The 16,372-nt window shown below is 42.1% G+C and overlaps 1 protein-coding gene across 2 annotated transcripts in view; it reads left to right on the plus strand.

The window, feature by feature from the left end:
- Positions 1 to 1,767: 1,767 nt before the first annotated feature.
- The window catches only part of LOC115398001 (transmembrane protein 132D), a 29,809-nt gene continuing 15,204 nt past the window's right edge, over positions 1,768 to 16,372 (plus strand). For both annotated transcript variants that reach the window (XM_030104605.1, XM_030104609.1), the window contains exons 1-2: positions 1,768 to 2,294; positions 7,480 to 8,395. In XM_030104605.1, coding sequence (XP_029960465.1) covers positions 2,222 to 2,294; positions 7,480 to 8,395 — 989 coding nt within the window. In that variant the 5' untranslated portion in view covers positions 1,768 to 2,221. The remainder of the gene's footprint in view (positions 2,295 to 7,479; positions 8,396 to 16,372) is intronic.

Raw genomic sequence — 16,372 nt, forward strand, 5'->3', positions numbered from 1 at the left:
AAAAAATTCTATCTGTATTATGATGACAATTCATTTGATTTCCATTGAGTGTCTATTCCTGGCGACTGTGAGTGCGGATGCAATGAAGAGACATCTCCTGCATCCATTTTTGGTTGGTCTTCTCAGCCTTATAGTTGCTGTTTCTCTGTCTGTGTTTATGCGTGTGTGTGTGTGTGTGTGTGTGTGAGAAGCAGGTAAATAGGAAAAGGATCTAAATTATCCTACGGCAGCACCACAGCACACTGGAGCTGCCCCAACACGGAGATGCAGCTGCTGCTTATCAGGGCGCTGCAGAGCCGGGGAGGAGCTCAACGACGCTCAGAGCACTGTGGCTCGTGGCGACTTCTTCCTGTCTCCAGATACTGTGATGCCTGGGTCACACTCTGTGTAGATATGTTGGTTAATCCTCTTTATTAGTCAATAAAGCCCCATTACATTTGACAGGTCTGCAAGCTATCTCAACAAGACTAGGAACAAGTAACTTTTGTTGGAGTCAAATAAGTCGACATGCGCACCAAGCTGCATGACTGAGGTGCACTCATTAGTATTTATGGCTGGTTCCAGACAGATGAGGAAAAGGAATATTATATCACAGTGAGATATGCCTTATGTCACTACAATAAGCAGGTTGCATGCAAAATGCTAGGCGCCACATTTCTGCTGCTCATAAAACCACATGCATGAATTTAAATGCTGCTCTTTTACCCACCGGCTTCCCTGTTAACAAAATAAGCTCAAATAAGTAAGAAACATAATTTCTGATGTAACTGAGCTGCAAGCAACAGTCAGTAACTCACCTTTGCTTCACTTAGCAAGAAACCCCTCTCTGCCATCAGAGGGCACTAAAAACCCACCTGAAGCTTTTAAATTACATTCTAGACCAATAGAATTTAGACATCACTGAAACCGCAACTAACGAGGTTTGGATGAGCAATTTGCAAGAGGCAGTAAAAGTTTTCACTTTTGATCACATCTGAGAATGAGATGAGCAAATTCCTCCTTAAAATTTAAATAAATCATAATGAGTTGAATAATCATGACTTGATTAGTTCCCTCTTTCTTGGCTGAATTAAAATTGTGATAAGCACCTACAGGCAACCAGTCAAGGTCTGACAAGGTCACGGTGTCTTTATTCTGCTGCAGATAATCATCCATGAATTAAAGGGGGTGGGGGCGGTGGGGACACACGGATCAACTATGTGAGCGTTAATCAAGATTTAACAGCAGCAGAAAATTGAGGGAAATTGCGCAGCGGATTATAAAATCTCCGCGAAAACCAAAGTTACTTTACGTCATGATTCAGGGGCGCCGTGCTCTCACGTTTTATGATGAGAAATGATTTCTGTGATGATAAAACTGCCTGTGATTTTACTATAAATCCCGTTGAATACCTCCATTATATTAGACTCAATGTAATTAGAAAAAAAAAATGTTTTTTGTCAAACCAATTTTAGTTTTTAATTTTCTAGAATAAAGAAAACTCGTTAAAACGTTTTAAATTAGTGTATTGCTGTGTTAACCATACAGTTCTGGTCATCCATCCTTCATAAAAACATTTTCTCTGTTTACACTGCAATGAAGCAAATTAAGTGAACAAACATTACCAGATATTAAACACGCAATGTTTGATAATTTCTTGTGACATTACATCGAAACGCGGCACAGGGTTAATCCTACCAGCTGCGCACTGGACGTGGCTTTCTGAGCGGATGAACAGTGACAGATGATGAGTTTAGTGCCCTGAGGATTGCGCACAAGACAGTCAGTGATCTGCTAACAACCGTTTAACACCGCAGAGTCCCAGCCGCGGCGGCAGAGAGGGACACCGACTCATTCTCAGCGACTTGTTGAGATAATTCGCCACCGAAGGGGGAATACTGATCCAGAGGAAGCTCTCTCCGTCTCGCAGTTTCAGCTCAACATTCCCACGGCTTCAAAGCGGAGTCTTCTTCAAGAGGGACTTCGCCCGGGTCGTTACGCACAACTTTTACGCACAGCGCGGAGAACCGGTGGAGGCACGGATCTCGATGCGCCGTCCGTGCGACCTGCCACACATACGGACTACAGAACAACTTATACTCTCACAGGTGTGATTAATTATGTTAAGTGTGCGAACTGCAGGAATGGATGAAACGATCCGCTCAGTAGTCTGCTGAAACAAGATCCGAACGCGGGGACACTGGGAACTTGCCTGGAACAGCGAGCAGCGCCGGATGCCAAAATGAGCCTTTACTGGCAGAGCTGGAGGGTCTTACATGTGCTGTTTGCAACAATTACAACGATTCTCACACAAGGTAAGTGACCCCCCTCAGTATTTTATTTTAAATATATGATATATTCTGAAGAGTGTTTACAGGATCGGTGCATGCGATATTGGGATGAATTAACCTAAAGCCTGTTGGGACTTTAAGCGCTGAAGCATGTATTGTATCCACTGTTCTCATTGAAAATCGAAAACAACAACAAGCTGTTACACTGAACTCTCCATCCTGTGTGCATGGAGAGTGTGGGCCTTTTTCCCCAGCAGTGCCATGCCACCAGCAAAGCAGTCCTCACTAAAGTCTAAATAATGCATAAATGTCCTCATTTGTGCCACAAACTTGCATCTTACTCCACAATGATACAGTGTTTGAGCGAACCTAACAGGCGCATATGTCATTATTGCGACAAAGGAGTGTCACAGCAGTGAGTGGGGTATTAAACATTTAAGATGAAATCAGTGAGGAGTAAAACCACTTGATGGGTTTATATTACAACCATGTCTGAATGTTCAGTACTTTGCCTCTCACGGAGACATACTACTCTACCTTGAGGACGTCAGGAAATGAGGGAATCCCATTATCCCACTCAGTCAGGCAAACAAGAATTAAACATTCCTAATTTCCCTCCTAAAAAAATGAAAAATGGAGAGAAAAGTGCATCACAAGGGCTTTTTCATGTCTTCTAATGGACTCTTCAATAGCTATTTGTGGGAAATGCAAGCTGGCAGATTTGTGTGGATAATGAGGTGACAAAAAAAATGAGAATTTGTGACAAAACAGATTTTTAAAGCAGCTGTAAAAATCTCATTAAACACAGCAGTCTCTTCCCATTGCCACACAAGCTCCCACATCTCTGCATCTCTTCAGCTTTCTTTCCCCATATTCCCCACCGTGTCCCCCTGCATTTCAGAGAATTGCAAGCTGTACAATCAGGACTGCATCATCTTTGTATGTCTGTACATTATGAAACACTTTGTGAAGCATAGGAGAAAATAACACTGTGGAAACTGCTTTAACAAGACGAGTGTTGTGGGCAAACTTTCAGCCTGGTGAGAGTTTCTGACTGAGCTTGTTTTTGCAGCTTTACTGTGGCGAGCTCGTCCATCACTTTGATGCCTTACAGTATAGTGAAAAGCAAAGCAAATCTGCAACAGAGTTTTGGACGAGCAAGAAAATTTGATGCATTCTGCATATCATGATAGCGGGGACAGTCGAAAGAAGCAGGCGATGTTGCTCGGTGGCATTGGCGGTGTCATTGACTTGTGTTGCTGGCATGTGTTTCTCAGATCTTCTTGATGGAGCTTCGATAATTAACCAAAATGCAACAGCAACTTTTTTTTTTTTCCATGAGAAATTCATGAGGCTACTAACAGCTTTCCTTTTCTCTGATGCGTGCTACTGTTTATCTCCCGAGTGGACTCCTTAAGTGTCCTGCTAACAACACTGTCAGATCCTGGCGAGAACATTATGCTGAAATAAAGACCGACATGCTGGAAAGGTCAACAAAATAAAAACATACCCTGCTAGAATTAGATCAGCAAAATGCTTTTTGCCACAGGTGCATTATTAAAGTTGTTAGCGTCTGGCCCCTTGCCAATGCTTCTGCACTCAAATCGTTTCTGATTTGCTTTATGCGACCAACGTCTGATCACATCTATCGTGATCCGGAACGCAAAACTTTGAGACACAAATACATCTTTTCATCTCTAATGCTATAACACAGTGGCCTGTCTTCTGCAATGCTATTGGGAATCGGCTCACTTCTGCAAGCTGTTTTGCACATATGGTAAAAGCCATTAGTGCACATTAGAATTCACAATGGTCGCTCAGGCTTGCTGCATTTTAATGGAATAATACAAAGATTGATTACAATTGAAGAAATAATGCTCAAAGACAAGCACAGAAAAGCAGTTTGATGACATGCCAGTGAGAAGCATTTAATGTGCAGCCATAAGACAAACTACGGGGCAAACTGTAGTTCATTAAAAACAACAGTGTTTTTATTAAAACTGGTGAAGGAGAACGTTATTTTTGAAAAAACAAAAACACTCCTTTATTAATGAATGAAGTCTCACACCAGTAAATAAGTAAACTTTGTAGTTTACTTGGACCATGAAGCAAATCTCACTTATTTTTCAGAACTTTTAAAAGTTATTTATCATAAGTAAGAACTTTTTACATTCTTTTGAAAGCGGTTTAGTAAATCACTTATTGGTTTGGTCTCACTCTAAACGAATGTATGGACTAAGAAGTGCTATCATACACATAAAAAGCTGCATTTAAATAAGTAGCACATCCGTTTCCCTCCCTAAAGTTAATTTTCTGCTGCCAGTCAAAGCCAGTGTTGCTTTTAAATGAAATATGAAAAACAACATGTAAATATAAATTCGTACAAGTATTTTTTTTTTTTAAATTGGATCACCTGAGAGGAGAACAAAGATTCTGATTTAGAATAAAATGCTAGCATGAATGCAGCCCTCCCTCATAGGAAACATTAACCTACATACTGTGAAGAAAGAATCTAATCAAGCATTGGTGCAAGATGCTGAACATGTTTCTGTCTGCAGGAGAGCAGTCTCGGTGAGGTGGCTTTTAGAGGCAGTTGGAGCATCTGCATGGCAACATTGATGCTTTCTGACTCAGCCAAGGAGGAAGAGAAGCTCAGGGTCTGAGTGATTTGAGAGGATGGAACAGCTGGTGCAGCGGATTTGCTTTTATGTTCATCAGTTGAAGGGGAAGACTCTCATCATTACAAAAGTTTTGCTTACATGCTTGTTAAATTTCCAAAAATGTTACCTCGCCGTGATGGAAGAGAGCCTGCAAGGTTTGCCGTGTGCGCGGACGGACTGCGCGCTAGGTGTGCTTCACTTAATTGGCCTCCTTTGGGTTTTTATGAAATGAAAAGCATGTGAGATAACAAGGATGACCCATCAAAACCAACCGTCGAGCGCCAAGCCTGCATGTGAAGTACTTTGTTGCTGCACTAGCTTTGCACTCTCCCTCCTGGAGACAGTGAGCCCGTTTATATTCACTCCAACCAGGGCCGCTGCCAGCTCTGGTATTAAACAGCACATCTGTCACTGTGGCCACTGGTAGGCTAAGCCAGGACAGCCCAGATACCCAACTCCAGTCTCTGCCTCATGCGGCGTGTCGCCCACTCACTGAACATGAATGACACTCGTCTTCATGCAAAGAAATGGAGGGGGGAAAAAAAAATCGCGCCGTTGTCTTCTACCCAGGGCTGCCGGCCTGACATAATCGTGACACCTACAGTATACTGATTGCTGTGTGAACTGTCAGGCCACACTGACAGGTTCTTTTGCCTGAGTGGATGAGTTGGGATGAAAAGCAAAAGAGAATCTGATAGACAGACTCATCAAATGCCAGCAGCCATGAGGGACACGACGGATCCGTTTGAAAAGCTCAAACCTTCCTCGCTGGATAAATAACAGTTAATAATTCAATGACAAACAACACTGTGTAAGTCATCTTTTGTCAGCATTTCATCAATTTATCCTCCACAAGGGCACAATTCTGGGTAGTGGCAATTTTATGCTCCATTTTTAAGTTTTAATAAAGTCACTGGATGATCGTTTACTCTGGTTTTGATTTTGCTGCTAAGTCTAGTTTTACTGTGCAATGCCATGCTTAGTGCAGCTTCATCCATTTTGTCATAATCTCCAGCGTAAACATCAGTGTTTTTTGTCCTTAATTCAACAAGTAGGGCAATTAGCCACCAGATAAACAGTGCACTCTCAGGTCAGCTGCTATAATCTTTATAAGTCTATCAAAATGGATGTTTAATGAGGACACATGATGACCAGATGACCCCTGCCTTTCACTTGTTTCTCATTACACTGTAGTTGCTATCAAGCTTTTAAAGCAGATCAGAGAATATACATGTAGCTGGTTTATTCTTACTCACAGATATAAACCAATCTTTATCTGCATTTATGTCACTCAGTTACTAATCCCTGTAAGGATTCTAAAAATACATTGTTAATGCATCAATATGTATTGTACTGATTAACTCTACTTTCAGCAGCATTTATATGTCTTAATGGAATATTTTAATCAAAATCCAGTCTCTTGGGCTTTCATTTCATTTAATTATGCTCTGCTGTTCTTGCTGTTATTATATCCTATAGAGGATCTGGCTGCAGACAAGCTGAAAAGCCATATTAATCCAAGTTGTCAAAGGCTGATTTCAATCTGGTGCCAGATGTATCAGATCCCACCTTTCCGATCCATAAAGCGAAAGAAAATTGTCTGTGGGAGAAACTAGGACACATGGAGAGCAAATAGAACGATTACTGTAATGTTACACTAGAATAGGCAATACCTTCCAACGCTGCTTTATCGTTTGAATCATTTGTGTATTTTGTGAGGCAAACAGATTGTAAAAAGTTACTTGAGCACCACTTTGTCATAGATTAACGTGACATGCATATTATTTAAGGACTCTACAGAAAGTATTCGAGATGGAAAGCGCGTTCTTTTTTTTTAAGTAGGGTGACCTGAACTTTCCTTCTCATCCGTCATTTTCTGTGACATCCCCTTTTTTTTTTTTTTTTTTTTTGCAAATGTTGCTAAAAGGCAGTGAAACAGTTTTGAATTTGGGCCATGCATAAAAAACAGCACAGCACTTAGCCTCACGGAGGACAGCGGTTTTATTAATGTGCATGAGCACAGTTGGAGCAACGCGTGCACAGATTGGCGTTTACATTGTTTTTGTATATCCTGCTGTTTTTCCAGTGGAAAGCAACACAAATATTCGTAGGGACGACCTTTAAACGTGAGGGTCGACCTTCGTTTACCCCTCAGAGATTCCAAAATCAAGCAACAAAGTTGCAGCTGTGGCTTCATATAAGCAGAAACTGCCTAAAAAAAGCAACAAAAGAAACACTTCTAAGCCTCTCTTTTTGTAATTTACATTATTTTACCTATGTACTTTGATGCAGGAATTTCAACGTTAAGCTCATAGACCTTTTAGGGTAATACTTTGATGCCCCACTCAGCTGATAAGTTGGCCTTGACTGACTCTTGCCCTCAAGTCTGAATTCCACTGCCTTTGCTTGCCCACTGAATTTTGTTTTGAAATGAGGAGGATTAAATTCTTTATCTTTGTTTTTGTTTAAAGTTCTAAAGTTTTAAATTTGGATATCAGATATTTCCAAGGCAGCAAGTTGACAGTAATTTTCTGTTTCTCGCTTTCCAGATTTGAGCAGCAAAGAGCTGACGGACGGCAAGATTCCAGTGCCTTTCCCCGTCTTCCTGCCCGTCAACTACGAGGTGCGGGATGCCGACTACCTCTTCCTGAAAGAGGCAGGCCAGGACTTCATGAGGAACTTCAGCATGCAGAGCCACACGCAGCCCTTTGTTATTTTAAGAGCCAGCCGCCAGCCTGCTGTCAACGCCAGCTACGGCACCATGTCCACCGAGAAGCCGGTGCCTCTGGACCTGGTGCAGTCCGTGCAGCTCTTCAACGCTCCAGAGGTCTTTACCTTCAACTGGAAGATCCAGGCCTTCGTGCTGACGCCCCGGGTTTTCTCCTCCAAGCCCAAAGTGCGAGTTCTCTTCTATGTTGCGGGGAGGGACTGGAGCAGGCGGGCAACAGCTGTGGACGAGCTACCGTGTGTGACAGTGTATGGTTTCTGGCAAACCCAGGAAGTGCGAGGTTCCTGCTCCATGGGAGGCGAGAGGGGGACCTGCATGGCCGAACTGGCTCCGGCGCCGAGTTGGTTCGCTCCGGGGTCAGAGGGCACCAGCAGGGAGAGACAGGATCCGTCTGCAGGGAACCCCGTGGAGCTGTACTACCAGGCTCAGCCCAAAGTCAATGGGAAGTGTAATTCTGTGGATGGAAGTCGTTGGGGGGGCTCACAGCCGCAGCAGCAACAGCAGCAGCAGCAGCAGCAGCAGCAGCAGCAGGCCGAATACGTCCCTGTCACTCCCATGCAAAGGATTGGCAGCGTGCGTCTTCTGCAGGTGCCTAAAGGAATGGCAACGCTCTCTCGGCTCAAACTGGGCAATACAATCGTGATCAGGACGTCCTCCAAACCTCTGAAAAAGACCGACATCGCCACCTTCTACATACTCATGGCCAGCTCTGCTCAGCTGACTAACTTCACTCTCAGGTAAAATAATCGTTTCCCGTCGCTGCGCGATTTAAAATGCCATTAATGTGGGAGAAACACAAGCAGTCCTTCATAGATCCATACAGTTTTAGCGCAGCCTAAACCATCTGATCATTGAAATTTCAAAACAGTTTATTGTTCATTCACAGCATTAGTCATCTTTCCTGTTTCTTGCATAAATCCTGTGCTCTGGAAAAAAAAAAAAATAAGGGAATATTTGAGGAAATGAGATTTCACATGGATTAGGGCATTGCTCTGAAAATATCACCATGGTTAGCTGTCTTTCTGTGAAATGGAGTAGATTATTTGAGTGAGCACAGCCTGATGACATTAAGGGCTGTTTCAAGTGCGGCAGTCATCAAGGTTGACATGGATCAAATGAAATCACATATAGCTTGTGACTCATTATTTCTCTGCTTTAAAGGCTATGCTTGGGATACTGCTGAATGTATGAAGATCACAGGGATTACTACCATAGCTCAATTTATTATAAGGCTGTTCCCATTTTGCTGTGCAGAATGGCTGGGACGAGAACATTTGGAGTACAATCTTTAAAAAAATAGATATTTAACTGGAGGTCCCTGTGACATCCAAGATAATAGAGGCTTATTTTACACTGATTTTTATTTTCAAGAAATGCACCCATTTATGTCTCCAAAATTAAAGTCCTAACCACATGATCTCAGGACTTTCTGGAGGCGAAGAGAAAAAACCCAAGACGAGCTAGTTCTCGCTGTTCTCTTTCCAAATGTGAGTTTCTCCATTTTTCTAAGTGAAATGATGCAACTTGTTCGACTGACACCTGACGACTGGATTTAAATAAAGCCTGCAACTTCCTCGCACCATTTCATTGATGAGTTTCCTGGTCATCAGCAGCCTTTTGTTATCATCATCCAGACGGAGATCAAACAGAGCCACATGGCAGCAAAAGCCAGATTTGTTGAGGTTAGCTGTCAAAGCAGACAAGCAGAGATTTACACTCACCTGATTAGAGACTGGTTTATATTATTATTCAAGACACTATCTTTCTCATTCCGAGTCAGTGAATAATGGTCTGTCAGTCGGCGTGAAACGTGTTTTCTTTACAAGCCTCGGTTATTCATTCGATTTGTTTGAGCACGCCATAAATCTGTCTTTCATGCGCGCTTTGGATTCCCATCATCGAATAAATGAACGTCTGCGTTAATCTTCTCATTCAGTGCAGCTGAGTGACGTCCAGGAAGGCTTCCTGCTCTGAAACAAAGATGGCAGTTAAAAAGTGTGTCGGTTCCTGGACAGTGGTGGCGGTACGTCCCTGCAGATTAACAAACGCTGCAATTCACAATCGATACCTTCGGAAAAAAATAAATAGCTTCTGAGTCACTTTCCACCTTGACTTGCTCGTTCTCGCACGCTTCGGCGGAGATGAGCAGGTGAGGAAACGATTAATTATTAATCCGCTCTTTGTGAGTGCCGGAAAAGGTGGCCTGTGGACGGAGAGGACAGCTGTGTGTAGGTGTCACCTGTCGTCATAATCAGCTGTTCGGCTCCTTTCCGCTTCATCAAACGGGCAAAAGGAAACACGAAACTGAAGGTCTTCTATCCAGTATTTCATAAGTTGCCTCAAATTCCAAGAGAATCATTAAATCGTGTCATATACTTTAAAAGGTTAGCCCATGCATTTGAATTAATTACCTGGTTTCCTCACTTTTTATTCTCGCCAAGGCACTGCAGCCAAAAAAGAAACCCCCTCTTCAACTTGTCGCTTTTAATCATTGCGGCTTTAATTCATTTATAGTCACATTTAAGCACATGAACAAAAAGTTAGATAGCATTAATGCCTCACCTCTTTCATCTTTCCTTCCTCCTGAATGTTCTTTTCTTTAGCGTTTCCACCCTCTTCGTCTCTTTCATTGTTCTCTGCTCACAGCTGTTCCTTGGCTGGAAGATTGGCAATCTCATTAGGAAGCTTTGTAGTAATTCTACTTGCGATGAGCAATTATGTCCATACAGTATGTATTGGTTTACCTAAAGTGTGAGAATCCAGCATAAACATAACACACTTTCTGTCCCTTTAACTTAGATAGTCGTGGGTAATGCTGTGGTTTCCTCCGTCGTCTTATCAGCAAATTAACAAGCGCCGTGCATCCGGTCCTCAACAGCTGTCTGTGTGCTTTATCACTGTCTGAATGTCCCATTAAGCTCTGCTTAATACTCTCTCATCAGCATGATAAACCTGTTATTGATGTCTTTAGCTTGAGTCAAGGGACGTACAAATTTTGAGGTCGATTGAGAAAAAGACAAGCCACACCTGTCCGTTCCAGCGAAATGAACCTGTCATTCTCCGCGAGGCTCCGATAAAGGTCACAGATAAAGTATTGTAATGCTGTCATTACATTACCCACAGGAAGGGCGATTACATTATCCCTTTGCTCAGGGAGTTGGGTGCCATGAAGTATGAGCGGACATTTTTTTTCTTTTTGTTTTCTTCTGAACAGCTATTAAAAGTCAGTGATGAGGCAAAGTAGTTTGTCGTTTTGTCAGACTTCCATTTCATTGGGGCCATAAATTAACATTGAACGTCTGTATCTACAGGACACTGTGTCAGTGAGCTTTTCAACCAGGGAGTCTAATCATTCATCTGTGTGACAAATAGGGCTTTTACATCCATTTTTAGTGCTGTGGTGCCTGCCATCTGGCAGGAGCGTTGGCATGAGCGTTTCCCCAACTCCCTAAACTGCTCCATAAGTACGATAAGCACGTTGCCGATGGCTGGCCATCAGACTGGCTAAACGGTGGACATTTGCCTGCATAATTAACGATTGCATCTGTTTCCGATTGCACTGGGGTTCACGGGTGCCACCGTGGCCCCGCAGTGCCGCAGTCAGAAAGCTGGAGACAGGAACACAAATTATACCAGGGCAGTAATTACGAATCCTATGTAGAATTTTGATAGCAGCCCCGGTGATGGAATGCGCCTGGGCCGGGCTGTCTCGCTCACATGGAGGAAACAATCTGTCTTATAGGCTGTTTGATCATGCTCAGACTGTGTGTTGATGCATTATGTGTTCGCCATTTTGAGTTGCTTCATTTCTTTTACATTCATTGTTGGCTGTGTCTCTCCGATGAGTCGATATAAGAAGACGATCCACTTTTTTTTTTTTTTTGGGTGTACGTCGTTTGCCTGTATTTTTTACGAGTTTGCGCACACGTGTGAGTGAATGAAGAGTATGTAGAAAGTGCAGCGGCAGTGCCACTCACGGCTCGCCCGGTCAGAAGTGAGATGGATGGCAGGTGCAGCACCTGAGAGCTGCTTTTCTCACACACTGTCGGCTTCAGTCTCCACAGCCATCCATCTTCCCTGCCCCGGCGCCTCCCCCTGCTCGCCGCCTCCTCAGGGTCCGCTAACTAAAGCCATGGACACTGGTTCCTGCTCCCAAACACTCAAAAGAAAAACGCCTCATCCAGCCACAGGGGATTTTTTTTTTCTAACACAAGGGGAGCCGAGAGACAGAAAAAAGGGGCTTTAGATAAGTCTTCTTGTTACTGTCACTATTTATTAGTTAAACCCCGCTCCACTCAGCTCAATACACAGAGGTGTTTCATCACAGCATGGCACGTTATTCAGAAGCCATTACTAGATTAACAGTCCTCTTAGGTTTTCTCATTAATACACGGAACATGCAATCCTGCTTACTTCATTGATTATGGTGGATTAAAGCTGTTTCCCCATTGAAAGTAAACTGCACAGCAGCAAAGCACTTGGATATTTCGATATTCAAGAGTATTGTCGCTAAATGAAAATGGACATGTGATGCCAAGCAGAGAAGGACTATTTTGTAGTTCAGGTTTGACAAAAACTGCAAGTAGTCTATTAGTTTTTAATGCCTTAACAACACAGAGTATCTCAAACCTGACACATAACTGTAACACTATCACTTTTTATCACTTGGTAAATGATTACCATAATAAAATTAGTAGAGCAGTTACAAGTACTGGGTTTGCTCTTTGAAGTCTGCTGCAGACCTGCTGTCTGCTCGCTGGACCAACTGTTAGCTTTATTATCGGGATTATCCCAAGCTTTTGTCTTAAAGCTTACAAATTCACAATGCCCAGTGTTTACTGGAGGAGCAGCGCCTGCATCAGCGGCACCTGTGACTAAGGCAAAGATTTTCATTTACTGCTAAAAATGGCCAGCAACTGGTCAAGTAACGTCCAATTTTGTGAAGAAGTTCTTTTTTTTCATGCTGGTATTATGTGAATAACTTCAATGGGGCGTTACCGAAAACTGGAATCTGATTAAAAACTGAGGCAATGCTATTTTTGCATCTTTGCTTTTTATGTGAAAAATGGTTACATATCACATTTAATGACAATTTGGAAGTGAGCTATATGAAAAATGAAAAGAAAATGTCATTATTAAGGCAAATTTATGCACCTGGTTTCCTTGGGCACGATGCCACTAATGTGGCAAACAGAGCGTTGTTGCCTTTCTTTTCATTACCTCCATCCTAATCAGAAATCTGCTGCTCCTCACATCAAAACCTCTTGTATTCCTCTTTTCTCATTTGGACCACACTGCTTCCCCCTCAGTCGTCGGCTCTGCTGCCTCCTGGGAACCCACTGGCTGATAACAATGAACTGGTTATCCCTTTTTGTTCTCTTTCTGTCATACGCTCTAATGCACAGTGAAACTAGTTTCATTTACGAAACTAACAGGGAGGCCTTACACCACTCTTGGCTTTGTCATTCCTTCTTCTTCTATATTTGAAAAGTGCTGCTCACAGCTCAAGGTAGATTAATGAGTCCCGGTGCTCAATGTGAAACTTCAGTACACAACCCGAATCCTCCACAGAATAGGAAAATACTGTCTTGAATGTAAATGTAAACAGAAAAGTCGCATGAACTCCAATAGAACATGAACAAAAAGTGTGACAATAAACCTGAAATATTTGCTCATTTTGAATTTGATCTCAAAAATACGTCTCAACAAAGCTGAAACAGGCAACAAGAGGCAAGAAAAGTAACTGGCACAAATCCTAAATGAAGAATTTTCACAAATGTGTTTAGAAATGTGCTTATTTGACACATAATTTCAGAGACATGAGACCATACAGGTGTAAAGAAGGACAGGGGTTCATCAGTATCCAACAGACTGGGACTAAAATGGACAAAAAATCAGAAAGATGTTCAGTGTTTTAAGAATTCAGTGCATGAAAAAAAAAATAAAATCAAAGGGTTTAGTTAATCAGGACAAATCTCTGTGTGCACGAAACAAGGGCTGCTGATCTTCCTTTCCTCAGACGGACGGCTCTGGCTCCAAGCAGGATTCTCTGCTGGCCGTCACTGCGTGGGCACAGGGACACTTCCAGATTCCACTTTCTGTTCACCGCAATCCACAAATTCAGGTTAAAGCTTTATCATGCGAACACTGATCCACAAACTGGATAAAAGCTCAACTGAAATGGCCCGAACTTAAATCTATGTTCTTGTGAATCAACATTTTTTTTCAAACCCTGAAATGGTGTATTCGTCTCGACTGTTCAGAAGTCCCCATCTTTGATGGCTTGGTCTTACATTAGCTTCCACATGTGGAAACACGGCACACCATCGATTCTGAGTACATAGAGGTTTCCAGGCAGTATTTTCTTTCAAGGAAAACCTGCAAATTCTAGCTATACAATGCTAAAGCACTTATAGGCTCATTACCACGTGTGGCTTCACAGTAGAAGGGCCGAGCTGCTAAACTGGGCTGATGGAGGTCAGACCCTCCGCCAGGAGAGAACATTTAGTCCATCATGGTGCAGAAAATCTGGTAACAAAGGCTGCGAACTGTTGAGCAGATAGAATTGTGCGTCAGATAAGGTCAGAACAATATGCCTCTCCAAAAACTCCAGCAAATGGTTTCCTCATTTTCAGTTCAGTTTCACACCATGGCCCTGTTACAGCGTTTTCCTGATGTGTTGCTGTCATCAAATTCAACATGTATTAATATTGTCCATGCAGTCGTAAAATAACTTGGAATAGGATATTTGAGCCATACTATTTTGCCAACTGGATTGCATTTCTTTGAAACAAAAGCCTTTTCTTTTGCAGGTTTTCAGCACTTTGCTGATCAAAAATAAGTGTAGTGGATGGTGGAGGAGGTGTTATTCATTGAGAATACATATTACATACTCCCTTGCAATAATTGTTGTCAAAAAATCTCTGTAACACTTTATTTGAAGTCCCCTTGTATAACACATTATAAGTACATTTATAAAGCATTATAATACTAATAGCACGTGCAGCTATAGTTATAAACATTCATAGATGATCACAATGCCAGGACCTAACCCTAACCCTAATCCTATGCTGTATAGTGAGTTAAAAAGCATTGTGATCATTTTGAGTGTTTATAACTACTTATAATGTGTTATACTGGGTGCTTCAAGTAAAGTGTTACCAAAATCTCTTACTATTTTCATGCATTATTGGAAAATTACCTTTACTACATTGAAAATGGCCAAAATTATAATATTATTGACTGCTACTGCACATTTGCTGTAGCTAATATTTGTAAAACTGACACAGATCCATGTGTTCAACTGTTTAGTTTAGTTAGTTTAAGATAAATAAACAGTCGGTATTGTATCATCAAAGTGTCCACTGACTTTAAAACTGTGCCTGCAATCATCACCGAGGATGATTTCACCTTTTCGTCCCCTGCTCCCTGGGTGAACCTGCGTTAATTGAATAAATCAGCTTCTGCAGAGAACAGCTGGAATGGAAAAAGTCATTCTGGAGAGCTGTGATGGCACGAGAGCAAGCCCGCTATTGAACAAGATACAGTTCATCCCTCTGCGGCTGTGACCTTCAACCTGTGAGCTGTCTGCTTAAACTCTCAACAGCGTCACAAATGCCACAAGATGAGTGGCAGTCGTTCTTTCCTTTAAAGGAAAAAAGGAGCAGAGGCACAAAGGAAAAAAGGGAGACCTTTTTAGTTTTGCATTCCCGCTGTCGTACCAGACAATGTGGCTCCACAGCGAAAAACTTCTGCGCCTACAAACAGGAGCCACTCGAGACCTTCTTTCCAGATTACTTGTTGGACGGGCAGATGTTGGCACAAATAAGGGATTAAACATATTGTGTATACACACACATACACACTAACTCACCCCTCACACACACACATACAAATGTGCAACATGCACTGAACTGGGGAGCAATGTCTTGTCTGCAGCTTGGGTTCTGGATGTAAAACCAAAGCCAAAAGCAGGAAAACTGCTCAGATTGCTGTTGCATCCATCACAGATTACACCTCCTCGGAGACTCATAATGCGCTCAAACCTTGTGTTTATCTCAAAGATTCAGAGATAAACCAGGCAGCTTCGCATGCAGATGAAAGCCAAAAAAATTACACAAGGATGCTTATCACGTTATTTGAGACAACTAGTCCACACTGCTGACATGTATTCACAAAATCTGTTTAAGTCTTTCAATATATATTTGTATATATTAAAGAGCAATATAGAAACATTTCTAATATTGTTTCCGAAACTGCTGGCACGCTTCTCCTGGCTTCTGTAATTCTTTCAGGCGAGTATCTCATAAACATTCGACTTCCTGCAAGCTGCTCATGTTGGGAAGGTCCACTGTTAAAATCTGTGCAGCTGCATAATGCAGAGCATTTAACACAGTAGAAGTCAAGAAAACTAACACTCCAGTTGTATTTCTTAAATAAGAGCAGGCGGAATAGAAACACAATGTTTTCGCGGCCTCTTTAATTGCATGGGGCGAGGGACATTAAAATGGTGCAGTCTGTTCCTTATCGCTGACCTTTGACATTTATTGAGAATACATACTAAATATTTCCTTGCAATAATGTTTCTAAAAAAAACTCATTCTATTTTATTGTATTATTGGCAAAAATATCTTTCTTACATTCAAAATCACCACGCTTTTAACATTATTGAGTATTATTACTTTATCAGTTACTGCAGGGGCTGTAACGTCTGA

This window comes from Salarias fasciatus, chromosome 12 (genome assembly GCF_902148845.1).
Source record: "Salarias fasciatus chromosome 12, fSalaFa1.1, whole genome shotgun sequence".
NCBI lineage: Eukaryota > Metazoa > Chordata > Actinopteri > Blenniiformes > Blenniidae > Salarias > Salarias fasciatus.